The sequence below is a fragment of the Nelumbo lutea genome, chromosome 3 (genome assembly GCF_056320005.1).
Source record: "Nelumbo lutea isolate HS-2025 chromosome 3, American lotus-T2T, whole genome shotgun sequence".
NCBI lineage: Eukaryota > Viridiplantae > Streptophyta > Magnoliopsida > Proteales > Nelumbonaceae > Nelumbo > Nelumbo lutea.
This window is the reverse complement of record NC_142686.1, coordinates 13,365,582-13,385,110: the sequence shown is the minus strand read 5'-3', so window position 1 is coordinate 13,385,110 and position 19,529 is coordinate 13,365,582. Positions and strand designations below refer to the sequence as shown.

At 37.0% G+C, this 19,529-nt stretch overlaps 1 protein-coding gene across 1 annotated transcript; it reads right to left on the bottom strand.

Moving 5' to 3' along the window:
• Positions 1-11,259: 11,259 nt before the first annotated feature.
• On the bottom strand, positions 11,260-13,670 carry LOC148863042 (uncharacterized). Its single transcript, XM_088980553.1, has one exon. It carries the CDS (start codon positions 12,428-12,430, stop codon positions 11,459-11,461), a length of 972 nt encoding a protein of 323 aa, XP_088836679.1. The 5' UTR covers positions 12,431-13,670; the 3' UTR covers positions 11,260-11,458.
• Positions 13,671-19,529: the final 5,859 nt, after the last annotated feature.

The following is a 19,529-nucleotide window of genomic DNA, read 5'->3' as shown; positions in this document are numbered from 1 at the left end:
AAGAGGAGAAGAAGAAGAATGATCGCCGACCCTACCACCGGAGTTACTAGTCGAAGAAGAAGAATACGTCGCCGCCAGAGGTCTTTTTTGTCACCGTTAATGAATTGTCGGAGCTCTATCGCCGCTGATGGAGGAAGGGTTTGGTGTATGGGTAGGGTTCGGTGATAGGAGCTCTCTACGTAGGAAATCTTAATTATGTTGAATGAGCACTTGAAGGCTGCCCTTGTTCAACGATAGGCTGAGGATATTTTAAGTGACAGGTGTCCATTTTTTTTACGTGTTCATTAAACGTACAAAATTATATTACATAATGGAGAAAAAGAAACCTTCTTCCCAACCTTGAGATTTAACCTAATTTAGAAATTAAAATATTACCTCGAGGTTTAAATTATTTTGTTTTATATACATAATTAAGGAAGACATTAAGACCAAGTAGGTTTAGATTATTGTTGTGGAGGCTGCATGTAAAGGGGTTTTATAAATTTGAAGGCTGAATATCAAATAATTAATATCACATGTTCACTTTGTCAGGTTGGGAAGAATACATTTTGCGCATTTATTTTGTTTTTCCCTCCGCTAGTGCAAATTTCGTTTCTAGTCTTTTTGCAAAGTAACAAGGATAAGGATGGAATTACTTATTAGTCTTGTCGATGCCATGTTGTTAATTAAATGCTATGGAGACTTGCTTTTATATTCTGAATGCATTCGTATTATACATTATTTGTATTTATACCTGATGTAATCGCTTCTGGTCACGTATTATTTTTTTGGTTAAGTATCTCATCTGTTCGTCTCATTCCAAGTGGCCTGTGACTTAGAGGCTGAAGTGGAACTCCCTAGTGGCGAGCTGTCTGGTGGCGAACTACCTAGTGGCGAACTGCTTGGTGGCAAACTACCTAGCGAACTGCTTAGTGGTGAGCTACCTGGTGGCGAACTGCCTTGTGGTAAGCTACATTGATGAGCTACTTGGTGGTGAGCTACCTGGTGGCAAACTGTCTTGCGGTGAGCTACCTTGATGAGCTACTTAGTGGTGAGCTACCTGGTGGCGGACTACCTGGCACCGAGCTGCCTGGTGGCGAGCTGGGTAGGTTAGGTGACGAGCTTCCTTGCTCTTTAGAGTCCTGCAAGGAACCAAATGTCAGAGGACCCAGGGTGTTTAACCCGGACGAGGTCACTCCAATGCTTAAGTCAGTACTCTCATAGTAGACTACGAGCTAAAAATCATAAAATATGAGAGCTAGAATATGCTTGCTAATTTGCTTGCTCTCTCCCCTTGCCCTTGGGGTTTGTGCCATTATATAGGCATTGTTTGGCATGGTCTTCATGCACCATATCCGAGATTTCTGCGAGGTCGTCTAAGTGGTTCAAAATTCCTAGAGGTAACCGCCATGCACGTTGACCACCCTCTAGATCGTTCAGCACGTGGGCCAACTTCCAAGGATCGTGGGAGTGTTAGGATATGCATGTCGAATTTGTTGGTGAACACGTCTCGTAGGTCGCCAGATCGGCGCCTGGGCCAGGCCGCCAAGTTGCGCCTGCTAAGAGTATTTTAGCAGCAAATCATCACCCGTAGTCCTTGCACATTTAACACCTTTCACGTTCACATAATAATAATAATATTACTTCTTTTTCCAACAAACCTTTTTATTCATTTTCATTTTCATTTTATTGCTTTTGTTCTTTTTTTTTTTTTTGTTCCTTTTTATTCATTTTCATTTGATGCCGGATTAACAGTTTAGATCTGTATATATCAATTCTAGAATGTATTGCTTAGGATAAAACAAAGAGTCGGACTATGATACCAGAAAAGCTTATATCATAAAAGTATAGTTTTTTTCCTAAAATAAATATGCTATATATGGATATTATTCTATTCCTTTGTTTTAATTTATACAAGAGTACATTTTATGTACATGTACACAAATTAATCATAATTATAAATAATTAAATATGATATACGGTATTTGGATTTTAACTTTTATGACCCGCATGAAACTCAATAAATGAATGGTAACTTGTTATATTAATACTTTGATGGTTGGAGTTGGCAGTTGATGGATCTATGTTTCTACTAATCTTGTTCAGTTTGGTGTTTGGAAGGAGTACAAATACAAATATATATAATTATGTAAAGTGTAAATACATTCAAAATAATACAAAATACAAGGCTTTGCAATCTACATGTTCGTATTTGTACTCCTTCCAGTAAAATAATAAAAGAAAAGTCAAATAAAAAATATATATAATTTGTTTAAAATTTTATAGCATTCCCACTATTAAGTATTAATTACGTAAGCCCGTCTACTGAGTTTGGAAATTGTATGTATAGCACAAATGCATGCATAGTATATGGCTTATGCACATGTTGTTTTTAATAAGTAAAAGGGGTCGTATTTATAATGATGAACAGCAATGTTATAGGAATCATTTGCCTTTTTGTAAGAATTTGACCTTTCAAAACATATACTCTATGACTAATGATCAGGTGTCTACTCCCTTTGTAAAAAAGTGGGGTGTTCTCAAATCATTTCCTTTTGAAATTATTGCACCCAATCTTTTTGAATGTCTTCATAAGCTTGATATTATTTTGTCCAAAAATAAATAAACCAACCATCTCTATTCGAGAGGATAGCATTAATTCTAGGTCTAGGAAATGAATACTTTGAGAGATATTATCATTGTTTTAAATAACTTTTAAGTTTCAAATTCAAGTTAAGTTTTTAACAATCTTTAGTTAACAAAAGCACCAAATTAATTAGTTAAAAAAAACATCTAATTTTCTCATTAAAGAAACCAATACAAATGGAGGGAAAAAAAAAAAAAGGAATTCTTTAGTCTCCGATAAAAAGGAAATGATGCTGTGGTGTGTGTTCTGTTATCACACTCCACCATGACGTTATGCTGATTAAGCTTCAATCAGTATGTATTTATTTTAGTGGGGCTGTGGAAGGAGACAGGATCTGCTCCTCACACAGGGCACCTCACATGCACATCCCACCATGCATTGGGAATATTTCTCCTACTTATACATCATTACTCACAGGAGATATTCCCAGTGCATATATGGTGAGATGTGCATGTAAGGTCGGTGTGAAGCGCCCTGTGTGAGGAGCAGATCCTAATTCGTGTGGAAGCCAAGAGCCCAAATCTAATGTAAACTGTTAACTTGTGCCAACCCGACTTACACAACTACAACCCAAATTTCCCAAAGCAAGATGGATGGCAGATTAATTCTTGACAGCTGCTTTCTTTAGCAACCCTTGATTATGGGAACTGACATCATAATTCATAGCCTTAAGTCTAAACAATGATTTTAACCTTTACATATATTAGATATATCGGTTCAAATGAAGAATTTCTTTCTACATATATCTACTAACAAACCATTTCAGTGAAAAAACATGTGTAAACTTAATAAATAGTCGAACCATTGCCTTCACCCCAAAAAAAATAAATAAATAAATAAAATAAAATAAATAAAAACAGAACAAAACAAAGAAAAAAATAATATCGATATTTCATAAACCTCTCATGTAATATTAGAATATTTATCTTAAATGGCCAAATTATGCAAGAAACCTCCTATGAGACAACTCATTGGACCATGTTCTCAAAATTAACTATAGAATACTGAAACAAATAAACTTGAAGAGATTAAACTCTCTCGCTAATAGATTTCAGAACAATTCAAATCCTCTGATTCTAGCCCAAGCACCAATTAACTCCTACATGAAGCAAAAAAGGAAAACAAAATATCCATAATTCACAAGCAACAAACCTGGTTGAGATTAACTGTAGGATAAAACGTTATTAAAAAAAAATAGTACAATGTAATAAAAGGTGATGAGATGCTGCTCCACAGAACAACATGCATCAATGAAACAACAGAAAACAGATAAAATGAAACAATTCAAACACTAAATAAAAACTTATGAGTTCCGATAATTCCATAGTAGACCAAAAGATCGAGCCTAAATAAGATCTCAGCACGTTCATAAATTCTCAATGAACTAAAATCCAATCCAAATCATGTTCCCTATGTCCATATAAAAGGCACAACTCCAGAATATTCTTCTATTTTTCTGTTTTACATCAAATATTCTTCTATTCTTCCTTCCCCTGTACCCCAACAAATTGCAAAAGGCACAACTCCATAATATCTTTGCCTACTTGCTTCCTTGAAGAAAAGACCAGGAAGAAAATATCTTGAGGATGCTCCAGCTGCCAACATTAATGACTTAAGAGAAAAAAAAAAAAAAAACAGCCCATAGAAAATTGGATCCTGCACAAGAGAAGCAAGTGTCTAGCATCTTTTTCATTACAATTACACGTGTAGCATAAACTTGTCAAATAAATGACTCTCCTCTTTGGAGGGTTCATGGTAAGAATGCAGCCTAGGAGGAACTGGATTACTCCAAATACCTCTAAGGTTAGAATCTTCCACCTGATTGTGTATCAATTTATAAAAGGATTTTACAGTAAAATGTCCATTTTTTCCATTCCTTATACTGTCTTTTATCCGAAGTTCCTGGAGAAATGTTCTTGTCTTCAACTTTTTCTAAACAGAAAAATGCACTATCAATCTGTCTTTTCAACAATGATCCTCTTTGGAACCAAGTCATCTTTCCATTTCTAAACTCGAAATATTAATTAATAGTGATATCATTATTATTCAACTCATTTCCATATATGGATTTTCAAACCCTCCCCCACCTTATAACTTTGTGAAGTCCAAAAATACATGATGAAAGAGCATAATATCCTTCTAAAAACTCACTCCATGAGGATCAAATCTCTCTAGAATCCCAATTTAAATTAACAACCCTATACTAAACAAGCAATAATCCTCTGAAGAGTTTCTGTTTCTACCCCAAACCTCCACATCCATTTTCCAAGTGATGCTTTATTCAATATTCTAATTCTTCTAAAACCCAACCCTCTATACCTTTTTGTCCTGCACAACTTATCCCATTAAACTAAATTAAACTTCCTCCTCTCCCAACTGTCATTCTACAAAAGAATCACTTTGGATCAATGTTTTAAAACACGGAGGCATGATGCGAGGCGTTCCACTACCTAGAGGCTTGAGGCGTAGTTCAGAATGCAATTGGCGTAAACCTCCTTAAAAGGAGGAGGATGAAGAAGAAGGGGGGATCTCACCTTTTCTTTATTTTTAATAAGAATCTTTTATATTAAGAAGAATAAAGATGCATAACATTAGTTGAAAGGGGGGGTCTTTCCCCTTATCTTTTCTTCCCTTCCCTTTCCTTTCCTTTTCTTTCTTTTTCTCTTTTTTTCTTCTCTTTCTTTTTCTTTCCCTTCCCTTTCTTTTCCTTTCCTTTCCTTTTTTTTTCTTTTTTCTTTTTTGTCTTTTTATATAAGATGTGCATGAGGCATACGCCTCTAGCATGCCTCGTGAAAAAAGCGCATGAGGCGTATGCCTCTTGCACCTGAGGCATACGCCTCACAGGTGTCAGCGCCTCTGGCATACACCTCCAAGCGCACGCCTCCCACGCCTGTTAAAAACACTGCTTTGAATCATTCCAATAGAATCTACCCACTTTTGCTGGAAATTTTAATAAAAATAGATAGTAGATTGGTAGGGGCCTTTACTTGGTGTAATAGTAAAATCTCGAGCTAGCAAGTGTGAGAATGCAGGTTTGACCCTGAGAACTGCCACTCCGTGCAAAAAAGATGGCAAAGGTTATGACCGTATCCAGTCTACTCCTCCCAAGACCATGGATAGCTGGGACCAACATTGACTAATGGGCTTTTAAGATAGTAGATTGGTAAAGTAGCTAAAACATCTTAATCAAAGTAATCAAATCACCAAGAGATAAATATCTACTCTTCCACCCTGCCAACCTTTTGTCAATTATATCAAAAGCAATTGCCACATAAAGATTAACTTCACCAACAAAGGATAAGATAAGTAGATACAAGAAAAATAACAAAATTGGCCTAACCTTTGAAATGGTGAATTTGACTGCAGAGAGGAATATCGGCTTCTGCACAAATTTATCCACTATTTAAAATGAGAAATAAATTGAATGGGAGAAGATAGTTGGCCTTTTCAACATGAAAAGCAAAAAATCTGAAGTAAATCAAACATTTTGCATATGCTTCTTTGTTTTGCAAACGTAAATAGAAAATTAGTATATGTCAATTAACACTTGAAATATTTAATACATATTTGATATAAAGAACTCTTCAAATTTAATAGAACATTTATGGGTTTTGATCAATCATTATCTACAACATCTATATTGTTTCAATCCATCCATCTCTGCATTTCCATCTAAGTAAATGCAGATTGTTTAGATTTAACAGTAAAATTCTGGAATAAAAAAATAAATTGTTATTGCCATTGTAATAGCTGATCAATTAATTTGCAGTGCCAACATAAGGCTAGTAGGACCTTATCTATTCCAACCAAGAACATTGAATTCCCATTATGCAACTATATAGCAAATCATTAAACCAAGTACATTAGATGGGACAGGACATAATTCAGAAAGGGACACTGAACAACATGGACGAGAAAAAATAATACAAAATAAATAGTAATTGTACGTGGAGAAAATACAAGAAAAACGAGTAAGCTTTAACAGGAATGAGTTAAAATTGACAGATAGTACTTAGCCTATTTGAAATCCAAAATTTGAACCTACCATTTTAAGTCATGCATCTCAGTGAAACATAATATCCTTTTTTTTATCAATAACAAAGGATTTCATTAATTAGAAAAAAAGGTGGGAGAGAACCTCTCTTATCTCCCCCAAACAAGAAACATTGCAGAAAAATTACAGTTGAGCCCAAAACAAGTTCTCCCTATGTACCCCTTGCTTTGCTAACCCATCAGCAAATGAGTTTGCACATCTCTTAACCCAAGCTACTTTAACTTCCATGTCTTTTGTCAGTCATTTGAATTTTTTTTCTTCTCATTGCTGTACATCCACAGGTCGGTTTTGTCTCCCTTCAGCCAATCTACCACCAGCTTAGAATCTTCTTCCATGATCAGCTTCCTCAAGTTTAAGTCCTTAGCTCTTTGAACACCTTCTAAAGCTGCCAAAATCTCAGCTCTGAGAGAGTCACCCTCTTCAATTGGGCCTGAGAACAAAGCATTTATTTTCCCTTTCCCATCCCTTAACGCATCCCCAATACCCAAAGGCCCTGGGTTGCGAATGCTGCTTCCATCAAAGTCCATTTTGTAAAATCCACTTGGAGGAGGAGACCAAGCTGGAACTGATACCTCTTGCACTGGGGCTGAAAAGGCAATTTCTTTCCATTTTCTTGACAAATCATCTACTGAGACATTGTTGAAGAGATCCACTGATTTAAGCCAATGGAATACCCTGGAGCAAATCACCTCCTGAATGGTTTCCTTGTTCCTCTCCTTCCCTGAAAATATTCTAGAATTCCTTTCTTCCAGATAGTCCAAACAACAGCAGCTCTCACACAACGCCACATTATTCTTCCCCTTTTCTTTGGAATATGAAACATAATATTTTCCAAACAGAGAAAATTGCTCTAAAGCTCAACAAGATAAGGATGATGATATTTGTCAGGCTTGCAGAGTAGTTATAAGCATGATTATGCCCCTTTCTCATTATTAAATGTGTTATATGCCTAAGTATACAAGCATATTATCAAATATATCAATGGAAATATATTTTCTAATTAGTAACTATAGAAATTAACTATGTACATGTCAACTTAAATTTATATCAATAGAAGTTTCAGATGTGAGATTTACAGCATTATCAACTGTTCCATCATATCCAAAGTTCAAAGTATAACAGTGATTGCATCATATGTCATCTCGACACTTATCCAGCTTAAAAATGAACATGGCAGCACTATGACTCTTACGCCATCAGCTCTACAAGATAATGATCATTTTCAGCTAAATTCGAAAATATGGATACAATAATGAAAACCAAAACAACATTTAAACATTTTCCAACCAATTCCAAGTAAAACATATTCCAAGATATTTGGTTTCTGAGGATAACCTCATTTGCATGCATATCCACCATAATCTTCATCAGCGCAGCTCCACACATCTCATTTTGCTCTGGCCTGATGACATTTAGTAATATATGGTGGTTTCTGTTGCAACTTGTCCACCTTTTTTGAGCAGACACTTATTCAAACTCTTCCACTTATTGAGTTCAGAAACTTCCATCATAAAAATGATAATAGGAAGACAATAGGAATACCAGAATGCAAAGTTTGGCTATGTTGTGTGTGACATGTATGTCTCAATGCAGATACTGAAGAAACCAATTTGAAATGCTTATGAATATTTACCCAGACAAAGACGTTAGCTATGACAGTAAGTTTATTCTAAAGGGCCTTCCATTTAGATTTAAATAGTAACCACATTTAGGGTCTACTTAGAATCCGTGCATTGCTAGCTTTGAATGAAGGTAAGTGAGCAAGGTCCAATTTTGGCTCTCTTCTGGTGATGTAGTTCAAGAATATTTTTGGAGATGAATAAAAAGCAAAGCATTAGGCAACATACAAAAAATAAGGAGCAAAATAAATAAATAAGGGTGAAGAATAAAAATAAGATTAACTAGTGAAACTAAGATTTTAAAATCAGCGATTTTAAAGGTGGAGAATAAAGGTGGAGAATAAAACTAAGATTAACTAGAGAATAATACGCAAGAATCATAGAATAGTAGAATACATTGAGAGAGAGAGAGAGAATTAGGGTAGTATATGTGTGAGGGGGCTGAGGGGAAGAAAGAAAGGGCAATTTATGTATGAGAAATCATAAGCATGGAAAAAGATGAAGAATGTATTAAGAGAGTTTATACATTTTCATAAATGTATAAATATAGATATTTGCTGATCAAAAAATGGTAGGGGTGGACAAAAACTAAGCTTTTCACAAGCTATTCAAACTCAATTTGCGAAAAGCTCTATTTGGCATGGGTTAAACCGGGCTTCAAGCCAAGCTAGAGCCTAATGAAGCTCAGCTCATGAGGCTCGCCAGCCTAATCGAGCTTATATTCAATATAGTATTCCTAATTTTATACATAACATAATAATAAAGAATTTTTTACATGTATAATTTATTTTTATTTTTTAATATGAAGCTTGGCTCACTATCAAGCTCAAACATATGAGCTTTTGAGTTGGGCCGAATTTGAGCTCATGTCTCTAGCTCGAATCAAGCTCAAGTCCAAACTCAAGCCTGATATTTTTCTGCTGAGCTGAGCTCGAATGAATATAGATATAGACCTAATTTTGGGTACTGACAAAGAATATATACATAGAAGACAAAAGATTGGAGATTTGTAAATAATTGATAGAGTCCAGATTTCATGCACTTCTTTCACTAACCATCTACTGTGTGATAGGTGTTCCATTAAACATGAGGAATGATACAATATACATACATGAGAGAGTAACTGAGTTTTACTTTGAGTCTTGGACACCTGCCACACAGTGAAATTGGGGCTCAAATTGATCATTCATAGCAGAATTTATGATAAAGAATTAAATCATTTAAATGCTCAATGGTTCTCTATGCCACAAGCACCAATACATTTGATGTCACAACCTTCTCTACCTGTATTGGACTAAATTTCATATCAGTGCCAGTTTGTTAAGCTTATATCACTTTTCTAATAATGACAAAGCCTAAGAAAACTGGCCATCTTGTCAATTGCCATATGAATGTTGGAGGAGATTGAAATCCTCCAACCATGTACTTTGATTTTTTTCGAGAAAAGGTAACCATGAAGAGTGTTGCAAAAGGCACGCAGAAGAAGATATACAATGCTAGACCCAAAAAAAGACGGCTATAATTCAGCTCCAGCAAGTCCATCAGCAGTTACATTCAAAGTCCTGGAAATCTCCTTAGTACTAGCTTATAGGAAGACAATAGTTTCTATAATCACACTCAAAAAACTAACCAGTCTCCAAGAGCTACTTACTGAAATTTGGCTCCATCTTATGGTGCTTACTGAGTCACTTTATAGATTATGATTTGCTATTGTAGAGAGATTCTTCTCTAAGCCAAATGATTTCACAGGATACTCACAGCTTTAGGAGTAGAAAGATAATTGCTTTACTAGCTTCCACAAAAAAAAAAAAAGCTTGACAAAAAATCCAGCATTAGAAGATGGGGAGGAGTGCGGTTATGAATTGGTCTTCCATCTGCCATGCAAGAATTTAAAAATGTATTGAGGTTTCTTCCAATGCCATTCAGGTTCAGGGAGATTCATTTGAACTCTTATGGGGCTAAAACCCAAAGATTCAGAGAGACAACACTCTTCCCCACAGCACATGAAAGGCCCTATTAGTCCTCTTCTTTTTTTCAAAGACCATAAAAGTCGAAACAAGTTTTCAGGCAAGTCTTGGACGGAGGTAGGTTTTCAAAACCAACCAACCTTGTTGAAGCACAAGAAATATATCCACTACAGCCCCACCAGGCATGTAGACACAAGTACCATAATATGATTGGATCAGATCATATTAAACTTAAATGCACAGTTGGGTTGGACCCCTAGGGAGCTAAACTCTGATGCAGATGGTCTAGCAAAAGCTGGTGTTCACAGGGATTTCCTGTTTAGTGATAGCTTTCTCCCTACTTAACATATGAGTTGTAATTTCTGTGTACATCATCTTATGTACCCTCTATTTCATTAATAAAGTTACCATCTTTTTCAAAAAAAAAATGATTGGATCAGATCAACAGGACAATAATGCATTCAATCAGGCATTTAAAGCTTTCAAATAAAGTCAGCAAAGAAAAAGGAAAGCAGGAGACAGAAACCTCATATAAGAAAAGTCATTATCTTATGAGCTACCCCCTAAAGCAGAATATTTAAGTGGAACTAAAGTATTATCCATTATCTTATGTTATAATAAGATAAATTGGTCAAGTAGCAAGCATTCGAACAACAAACTTTGACTGATCAACAAAATTTGATGCTGACATTAAGCCAAGCCAATTGCTGATTCAAATTGATATTCATTACCTATTGCACTCTGTACCTTGTTCTCATCATTGGGCGATGAATGAAAGTTTGAGTTGAGCCCTAGCCCAGCTCATTTATACACAGTCTGTAGTAGTAGACTATGTAGGATTCCCTACAATATTGAACTTACAGAATGGTATCCATCTAGAAGAATATAACATCAATAATCAACTATAAGTAAGATTGGCCAGCTATGATCAAACAGTTTATCCATCACTTTGATGTTCATGCATTCAATTTTAAGCAAATCAACATCAACATATTAGATAACTCATAACAAGAATTAGGTATTACTCTATGCAACAAGTAGGAGGCATACATTGAAATAAAAAAAAAAAAAAATTAAAGAAAAGGGAGAGAACAGGGAAGAAATAACAGAAAGAATGGGTGATAAAAATATCTAAACACATGAATTGAACTGAACATGAATAATAGATATTGCTTGTACAAATGGACAAAATTTAAGGCACATATTCGTTCTCCAGGACTGGTTGTGTCCTTGTCCCCATGGCTACTGGTGCTCTTGTGTTCCCAATTGAGGCCATTTGCAAGGCTTCACCTGCTTCAGCAGCCTTCTCCATCCGATCCATCCTCTTCCGGTGCTTGTACCTCCGAACCCACAACACCAATAAAGCCAACAATACCAACAATGCAAATCCACCAAGAGCAGATCCTACTATCTTCCACACCTTTGACTTGTCCTTCCCATTACCTCTCTTTCCTGGCCCCTCATTTGGCCCTCCACCAGTTGGAGGAGACTCTGGTGCTGGAGAAGGTGGAGCAGTATATTCAACCACAATGGAGAAATGGCCCTGTTTCTTCGTAGAGCAGATGTTATTTGATGTAACATTGCTGAACTCTGTCAAACCTTGCAAGTTGAACCAAATACATTTTGCAGTGTATCCACTTGGTGCTGATTTCACTTCCGAAAAATTAATTGAGATGGGATCATCTAATGCTGTTATATCCAATGTGGGTAAATTTGTTGCTGATAAATTCAATGCATCGTAAGCAAGGAGACCCACCACTGGAGCTAGATAAGTGTAGCCAGGTAGTGGATAGTAGACCAAAGACCAATTGCCCAGGTTGTGGTAAACCAGAACAAGCCTTTCCACGTAAGGTTGCACAGCAACTTCGGTTGGGATCTCAAATTCTTTGAAGCGGCTAACACCTCTAGTTCTTAAGCTACCACTCCTGAGCCGCATTGCTGAAATCTTAATCCCGGTTAAATTCGAGGGGAGCTCCCCATCATATAGTTTGCCTGTTCGTAGATGAACCGAGGGGAAAGCACGGTAAGCGTAGTCTTGCAGAAGTGCATCCAATGAACGTGCAGCCCTTTCCTTATCCACAGGCAACTGAGCTCTAACAACCGACATCCACATGATCCAAAGCAATAAGGGGAGAAGCATTGAGAGACTTCGAAGAAGCCCCATCAATGCTTCCTAATACTGAGCTAACCTAGCTAAAACTACCAAACTTCTTAAAACAGATCCCCAACGGTTACCGAATGAAGCAAAGATTTTCCAGACGAGCAGTAGATCTTAAGAAGCTTGTAAATCACACTTCTTGTACTTCAAACGAAACAAAGGATATTGGATTATGTTAAAGAAACTCAGTTAAATGACACCAACGGGTACTAAGTAAAGCAAAGGGTTCTGACAAGGTATAATATAAAGCAGCTTTGAAGCTTCGAAGCCGTTACAATCTTGCGCCTTAGAACTTCTTTCCTTGAGAATCTTGTAAAAGAGACTTACAGATAAAACAGAAGCGGATCACACAACCATCATCATTCAAAGGAAACCAGAATCGTGACTATTCAGCATTTCTCTCCAGCTCGAATAATGCAAAGATTCTTAAAGGATATCCAACCAATGCAAGATTCTTCAAACGGTCGAAACGCCAAACTTATTTTCTGAAGTTTCTCCCAGTTTCAGTGGCAGATCTTCCGCAGCAGAGAAGAAACGCAGACACATAAAATACCTGATCTTCGTGATGCAATAAACAGATTTCAGTGGAAAGCAGGTAAAAGGGTCTAAGTAAGTCTTAAATCTCTAGCAATGGCGACATTATTCAGCTTTGCTCAAGATGGAGTGATCCAAATTCCGAAGAACTCAGCTGAGAAGAAGGCGAACTCCTACGTCCCCTGATATTTGATATTCCACCAGAAATTCAACCTTGCATGATAAGATTTCTCGAACAAAATCCGCCAAATAACACACCGGAACGTGCAGAAAACCCTAACAGTTTCCAAAAGATGACCATTCCCCGGTATATGTTCATTTGCCAGGCGTTTAACACCATTCTACCGCTTCTTAGAACTGAAATCTTTCCATCCAAAACGCTCAAAACGCCAATTTCTCTGCATTTTCATCAATTCCGACCGGAAGGACAATAATAATGAAGTAAATGAAGAGATCAAATAATTCAAAACCGAATGCCTTCTGTTAATCCCTTCTGCCGAAAATCTCGCCGATGAAACAATGAAGAGATCGAATCATCTCAGGCTGAAACTACAGAAGGAGATATCAAAGATGATACAGTGAGGGACTGAGTGAGACTCAGAAGCCATAAATCCAAGGAACAAAGAAAATAAAGAAAAAGAAAAAAAGAAAAAGAAAAAGGGAAAGAAAACGAGGAAAGAAATATTCACTACTAAACACTGATCAGCTGAAAACCCCTCTGAGTCAAGGCAAAGAAAAGATAAACCCCACAGTTTTTTCTACGTTGACAAAAATGCCCTCTTCTTTTGATTAATATAATAGATGTATCCATTGATCCAACTCTCGCAGTCTCGCCTTGGGGCTTGGTCAGCTGGTTGACTGGTTCAGTGAAGCAGATCGAAGTGTGAAAGGGGATACCAATGGAATTTCCGAAAAAGAGTGGTGGATCAAGGGCACTATGCTGAGCTGACATTCCAAAAACGGAAAGAAATTTACATTTCATTCTCCTTTATTTAATTCAGTAAAACACATGACAGCTCATTGTTCTGTAATTCCACCAACTGAGAAAACTGGGTCCTGTGCTAAAAATAAGCCTGATGCACCCCATCCAACCTCATCATCTTTCCAGTTTCACGACGTGAACTGTCCAACCGTTTAAGATTCCTTTTGGAGGGCCAGACGACCGAATTGGGTTCCACCCCAATTCATCCGACGGCTACGTAACAAGGAAAAGATGGGAGACGGGGTATCGACTATCGAGGTCCCAATCACAATTCACATATGCCGAGTACAGACTGGATTTGCTAGAATACGCACAACGCGCAAGCTAGATCTCGATCGCCTAGACCATGACCTCTTGTCTTTCTCTGTGTGAGCTGGTGTGTGAGCTCATCTGCTCATGATGTGCTATATTTGTCTTACCGAACAATTGAACCCCGGTATCATGGAAACATGACCCACGGCCATCAGTACCATTGAGTAGGTGGACCACCACATGGGAAGTTGGTTTTACACGACCATCATATTTGTTGTATCAACCGTCCTCTCTGGAGCGCCACTCAATGGGTCCCATCGTGGGAAATTGGATTAACGTGGTCAAACATTTGGACGGTGCTGAAAAACTCTATTTTTATTTGATACACAAAACGAAACTTGGCAACTGGCAAGTCAGGAAAGCCGTCAGATCCGAAGTACACTTCCTTTGGAATCAACTCTCTTTTTTTTGTTCGGTGAGACAGCCAGAATCGTTCGGAATTTTCCCATTGACTGTCAAGTGTCAACGTAGAATTATCCTAATTATTTCATTCCCACAACACCATTTCCAAAACTCCAATTGACCCTGAAGGAAGAATCAACTGGGAACACATGTAGCGCTGAATTAATATGTGGGTGTTTGGCATGGACGCCATTTTTCTGAGAAAATGAGTCATTGAAACTATGTTTGGTTTGAAGGAAAAAGTAGGGAAAGGGAAAGGGAAAGATAATGAAACCTTCACAAATTTTGTATAGGTTTTTATACTTTTCCTTTCCTTTCCTTTTCTTTTCCTACCTTTTCCTTCAAATCAAACATAGCCTTCAAATGGTGCATTGCTAACTTTGAATGAAAATGGTGCTTCAAATAATGTCTTTTTATTTGATATCATTCTTTTAGGGAAAAAAATGTTACTTTAAATCACCTCTTGAAAATCAAGAAAGTGTGGTCTGTAGCAACACTAAATTCAATATTTTATGAGAAAACAGTGCATTGCTGCCAACCGTGTGATGATGTAACATCATCTTGAGCATTAAATAATATATATCAATATTAAAAAATAAGCACCAATTCAGAAAATGGTACTTACAACTCACATACTCAGCACGGTTCTCAGTTGTGAGAAATAGGGTGGTTCTCCTAGACTGAGAGTGGAGGCCCTTTCACATGATTTTGCTTCACTGATCGGCAAAATTTGCTAATATAACCAGCCTGGGGTGAGGGAGTGGGACAGCTCTTGGTCCAGGGTTGCCTTTATTATAATTGGAGCTGTGGTCCTCTTGGTCCATATCTTATATTGAGAAGTTCTTTCGGTGCTAAAGACTTTAGGCAATGGATAATGTGACTAAAATGGTGCCTGTGACCAGTGGCGGATGTAGGACCTTTAATCAGTGGAGGCATACTTCTTGTTTCACCTCTTATGCGTTCATGAAGAAAAGAACTTATTTAAGAAGTTAAATTTCATTTGACTCCCTATTATTTTAAATATCAATGGGGACAATTATAACCACCACTGCCTATATAAAACCTGACTCAAAGGTTCAATACTGGTTTACCTTCACCCTAATCCGATCTTCCAATGTGTTTTACCCGAATTTTACCTGATCCGCAATCTTTCTAGTGTATCTTATATTATACATTTTGAAAACCAGTTTAAGTTGGAATTTGGGTGATGGATTTAAAGATATTACTTTCTCTATTAGAAAAAAAAAAATCAAAACAAATATGAAAATAAATCCTAAGCTTTAAGGGTGTGAAATCAGGAATTATACAAAATTGCAAAAATACCCTATATATATATATATATATGTACGGGTATCATGACCCAGCAAAGTAGGTCAGAAAAACTCAAGGTTTTTAAAACTGATCCAGAGAATGAACCGGTTAGGGCTTTGGTTCCCAGGTCGAATGGTCCGATCATTCGAACCAAATGATCAACTCATTCTGACAAAAAATAAAAAAACAGTCAAAATTATTGGGACAGTTAACTGCCCTGATCAGAGGTTTGCTGACCAAAATCAGTGGTTTTTGAGAAAAATGAAACTGATCACCTGACCGGTTTCTGATTTTTCCGGTCCGACCATCCAGCCCAATCTGGTTTTGAAACCATGGGGAAAACTCACACAATTTGGGTTAAAAATCAAAACCATAACTGGACCCTATACTCCGAATAAACCTTACCCTAATCCGACTATATAGGGTAGGGTACTAGGGTCAGGCCAATTTTACTGTTTAAATCCCAACCATTGATATCCCTAAAACCACCCACTTGAGAGAAAATGGAAGTCTTGTTTTTTCCTGGTTCACAGAGTGGCCCTTTATAAAACAAAATCAACTAGCCATGCAAAATAAAGCAATGTGTCCATTATCTTCATGTGCACTCGCCTTATTCTTATTTGGGGGCATCCGCATCTCCAGAACAATAATGCAAGCTTCAAAACAAAAGGTAGGTCACGGTCACGGGCATCTCTTAACAGCAAATCAACGGAAAAGGAAAGCAAAATCAACTTGTATTATTGCTTTTCCTTTAGGCTATGTTTGGTTTGAAGGAAAAGGTAGGGAAAGAAAGGGAATTTCTTACCTTTTCCTTTCTTTTCCTACCTTTTCCTTCAAACCAAACATAATTTTAAATTCCCGATCTCTACTCTATTACATTACAAAAAGTAATTGGAGAGAAAATAAGGAGCTCGGTTATTATTGTATTTGTATCAAGTATCATTACCATCTTTTCGGCCTTCCAAAAAAATTCCAAAGCTTTTTCGCTGTATATAAGTGGTAGGGGGAAGAGGAACAGACTGACCAGTTGAACCGTAATTCGGGACTCTAATCTGTTCAGTCATACCTCAATAACCGGATTTGCTCAAAACTCGATCAAAATTAGTAGATTAACCGATTGAACCGGAAACTAATGAATCGATTTTGGTATCATAAAACCGCCCAGATTCATGCATAAGTTTGGAGTCCTTTGTCCACCTCTCCAATTCATCTATTCCTGAAGAAGGAATCACTGCCTACGTACCTGTCCAAAACTCAACAAAGGCGATCACATTCATATTCAGCTATATCATTACCGTTGACGAATCAAACTCCCAGCTTATGGGAACTTGTCACGTGTTCCACCATGTGTACATAATGCCGCATTGATTCAAGGGTGTCAATGGGCTGGTTTTGGATTGAAAGGATTGAATGGACCAAAAAGATATAATGGATTGAACTATTTCGGTCCAAAATATTTATTAGATTAGACTGGACCTAATCCGTTCATAATAAATTTATATTAGATTTGGCTGGATTAAGTCAATATCTAATCCATTGATATAAGATAAGAATATAAGTGTCAATGAACCGAATTTGAATTGAAACCAATATAAATTAAAATGAATTTAAACAAATTGAATGGTCTGAACATTGAATTGGACTAATCCAAATAATCCAAATTATTCATTGAATTGGAATGGACTCATATTAAACCGGATTGGATTGAACCAAACCCAGTCCAATCGGCACCCCTAGATTCAAGTGGATATCGTGGAGAAAGAGTAAACCCAATGGTATGTAATTGTCTTTGACACAGTAATAAGGCGGTAGGCTCGGTGGCAATTGTCGGATCTCTGAGTAATAGTGAGGCATAACAGTCACAACTGGTTGGGGAGATGGAAAAGTGGTCAAATCTCCGAAGGGCTGCTCTTAGTACCCTCTAAAGAGGGATTAGACCGCCCTAATTCATGCCACAAAGTTTGGAATTTGAAAGAACAGAAAGAGGGATAGGGGCTTTGTCTCCATTCAGAATCCCCTTGATATAGGATTGCTTATGTTCTGGTTTTTAACTTGCTACTGCTTGGTAATCTGGGTTCTTAACATAGATGATTCGATTTCAATTTGGGGCGGTTTAAACCAGTATTTTTGAACCATCTTTGACCCGGATGATTGGACCATTTGGCATGGGAATTGTTCATGCAACCGGTTCTGTTTCACCCTTAATTCAGTCTTTGGCCAAAAAATTGTTGACTTCGTCAATGATCCATTGACCCGAGCAATTAAATTGTTAATCTATTTGACCCGAACAATGGTTTTTGGTCATTTTTATTTTAATTATTTTTTAAGTTAGAATGGGCCATTCATTCTATTGGAAGAATTGCCATAGGCCCTCGTTTGATCCTTAACATGTTGGAATATCCAATGGCCATGTGACAAGCCACATGTTGATGGAAGATGATTATTTTATGGTTATCTCTATGCAACACTTTCACACACAATCATTCACTTCTTTTTTCTCAAATTATTATCTATTTATTTTTTTTATAAAAAGAAATTTATTTGATTGTTTACTTGAAAATGTTTTATGCATAGGGATACCAATGTTATTGGATTATTATAGATCCTAGTTTCAACACTTACCAGGTCAATGGATATCCGTTTGACCTATTCTAGACTGAATGACCAAGTGGTTAGATCCTCGGTCAACATGAGACACTTGTTTCAAATCTGATGGAGCATGAATTTTATTGTTGAAGAGCACTTATCTCAATTGATTATTGTTTGTTCCTAATAACAGGGAACTTAACGTCGGAGAAGCAAGCTATATAAGGGGTCACTCGCAATTGCTTCATATACATGATATAAGCTCATTACTGAGATTGAGACAGGAGAAGATCCTCTCAGCTGCTCCAGCTTTAATCAGATTAAGCAGTTCTCTCTTACACTTTGTTTGAGAGATAAGTGCCTCAGATCCCATATTGTGTGGCATCTACACTTTTCTCTTTGTATGCAGGTTTGGAACGCCTAAGTATCAGCCATCCATCTCCGCATCTTCATGGTTCATCACATTCAAACCGGATGATCAAACCACTGACCCAAAAACTGGTGGCCATAACGGTTATGGTTCTGAATCGGTTTTTAAAAGCTCGTTTTAAACAAAGTCTCTAGAGATTTTAAAGTTTATGCTCTTATATATAATAAGTTTTGAATTGATGGATAAATAGTATAAATACATAGATTTAGGTCCTATGAAGAATGCTTTGAAGTGACGCAGCACACTTCCAATTCCATCATGAATGCAAGCCCAAACTTGCATGTTAGAAAAGCAAAAGAAACACGTTGAAGAATTCTCACCACGATTAGCATATCTAATTTTCAAAATCCCCACGGCGCACCTCCACTCCAACCTTAAAGCCCTCTTTAAGTTCATGTTGAAGAATTTGAAAGAATGGTAGGATCCATCTGATGGACGCCAAGAAGGGTGCGAAATAGAGGGCGGATTTCAAAAAAATTTCCTACCTTCTTCCAATTAGGAATCATATTCCCTAAATTTAGAATTACATTATTCAATGATCATACTTG

What these genes read in the sequence shown, in the direction of transcription:
- LOC148863042 (XM_088980553.1), bottom strand. Translation starts at nt 12,430, where the DNA reads ATGGGGCTTCTTCGAAGTCTCTCAATGCTTCTCCCCTTATTGCTTTGG.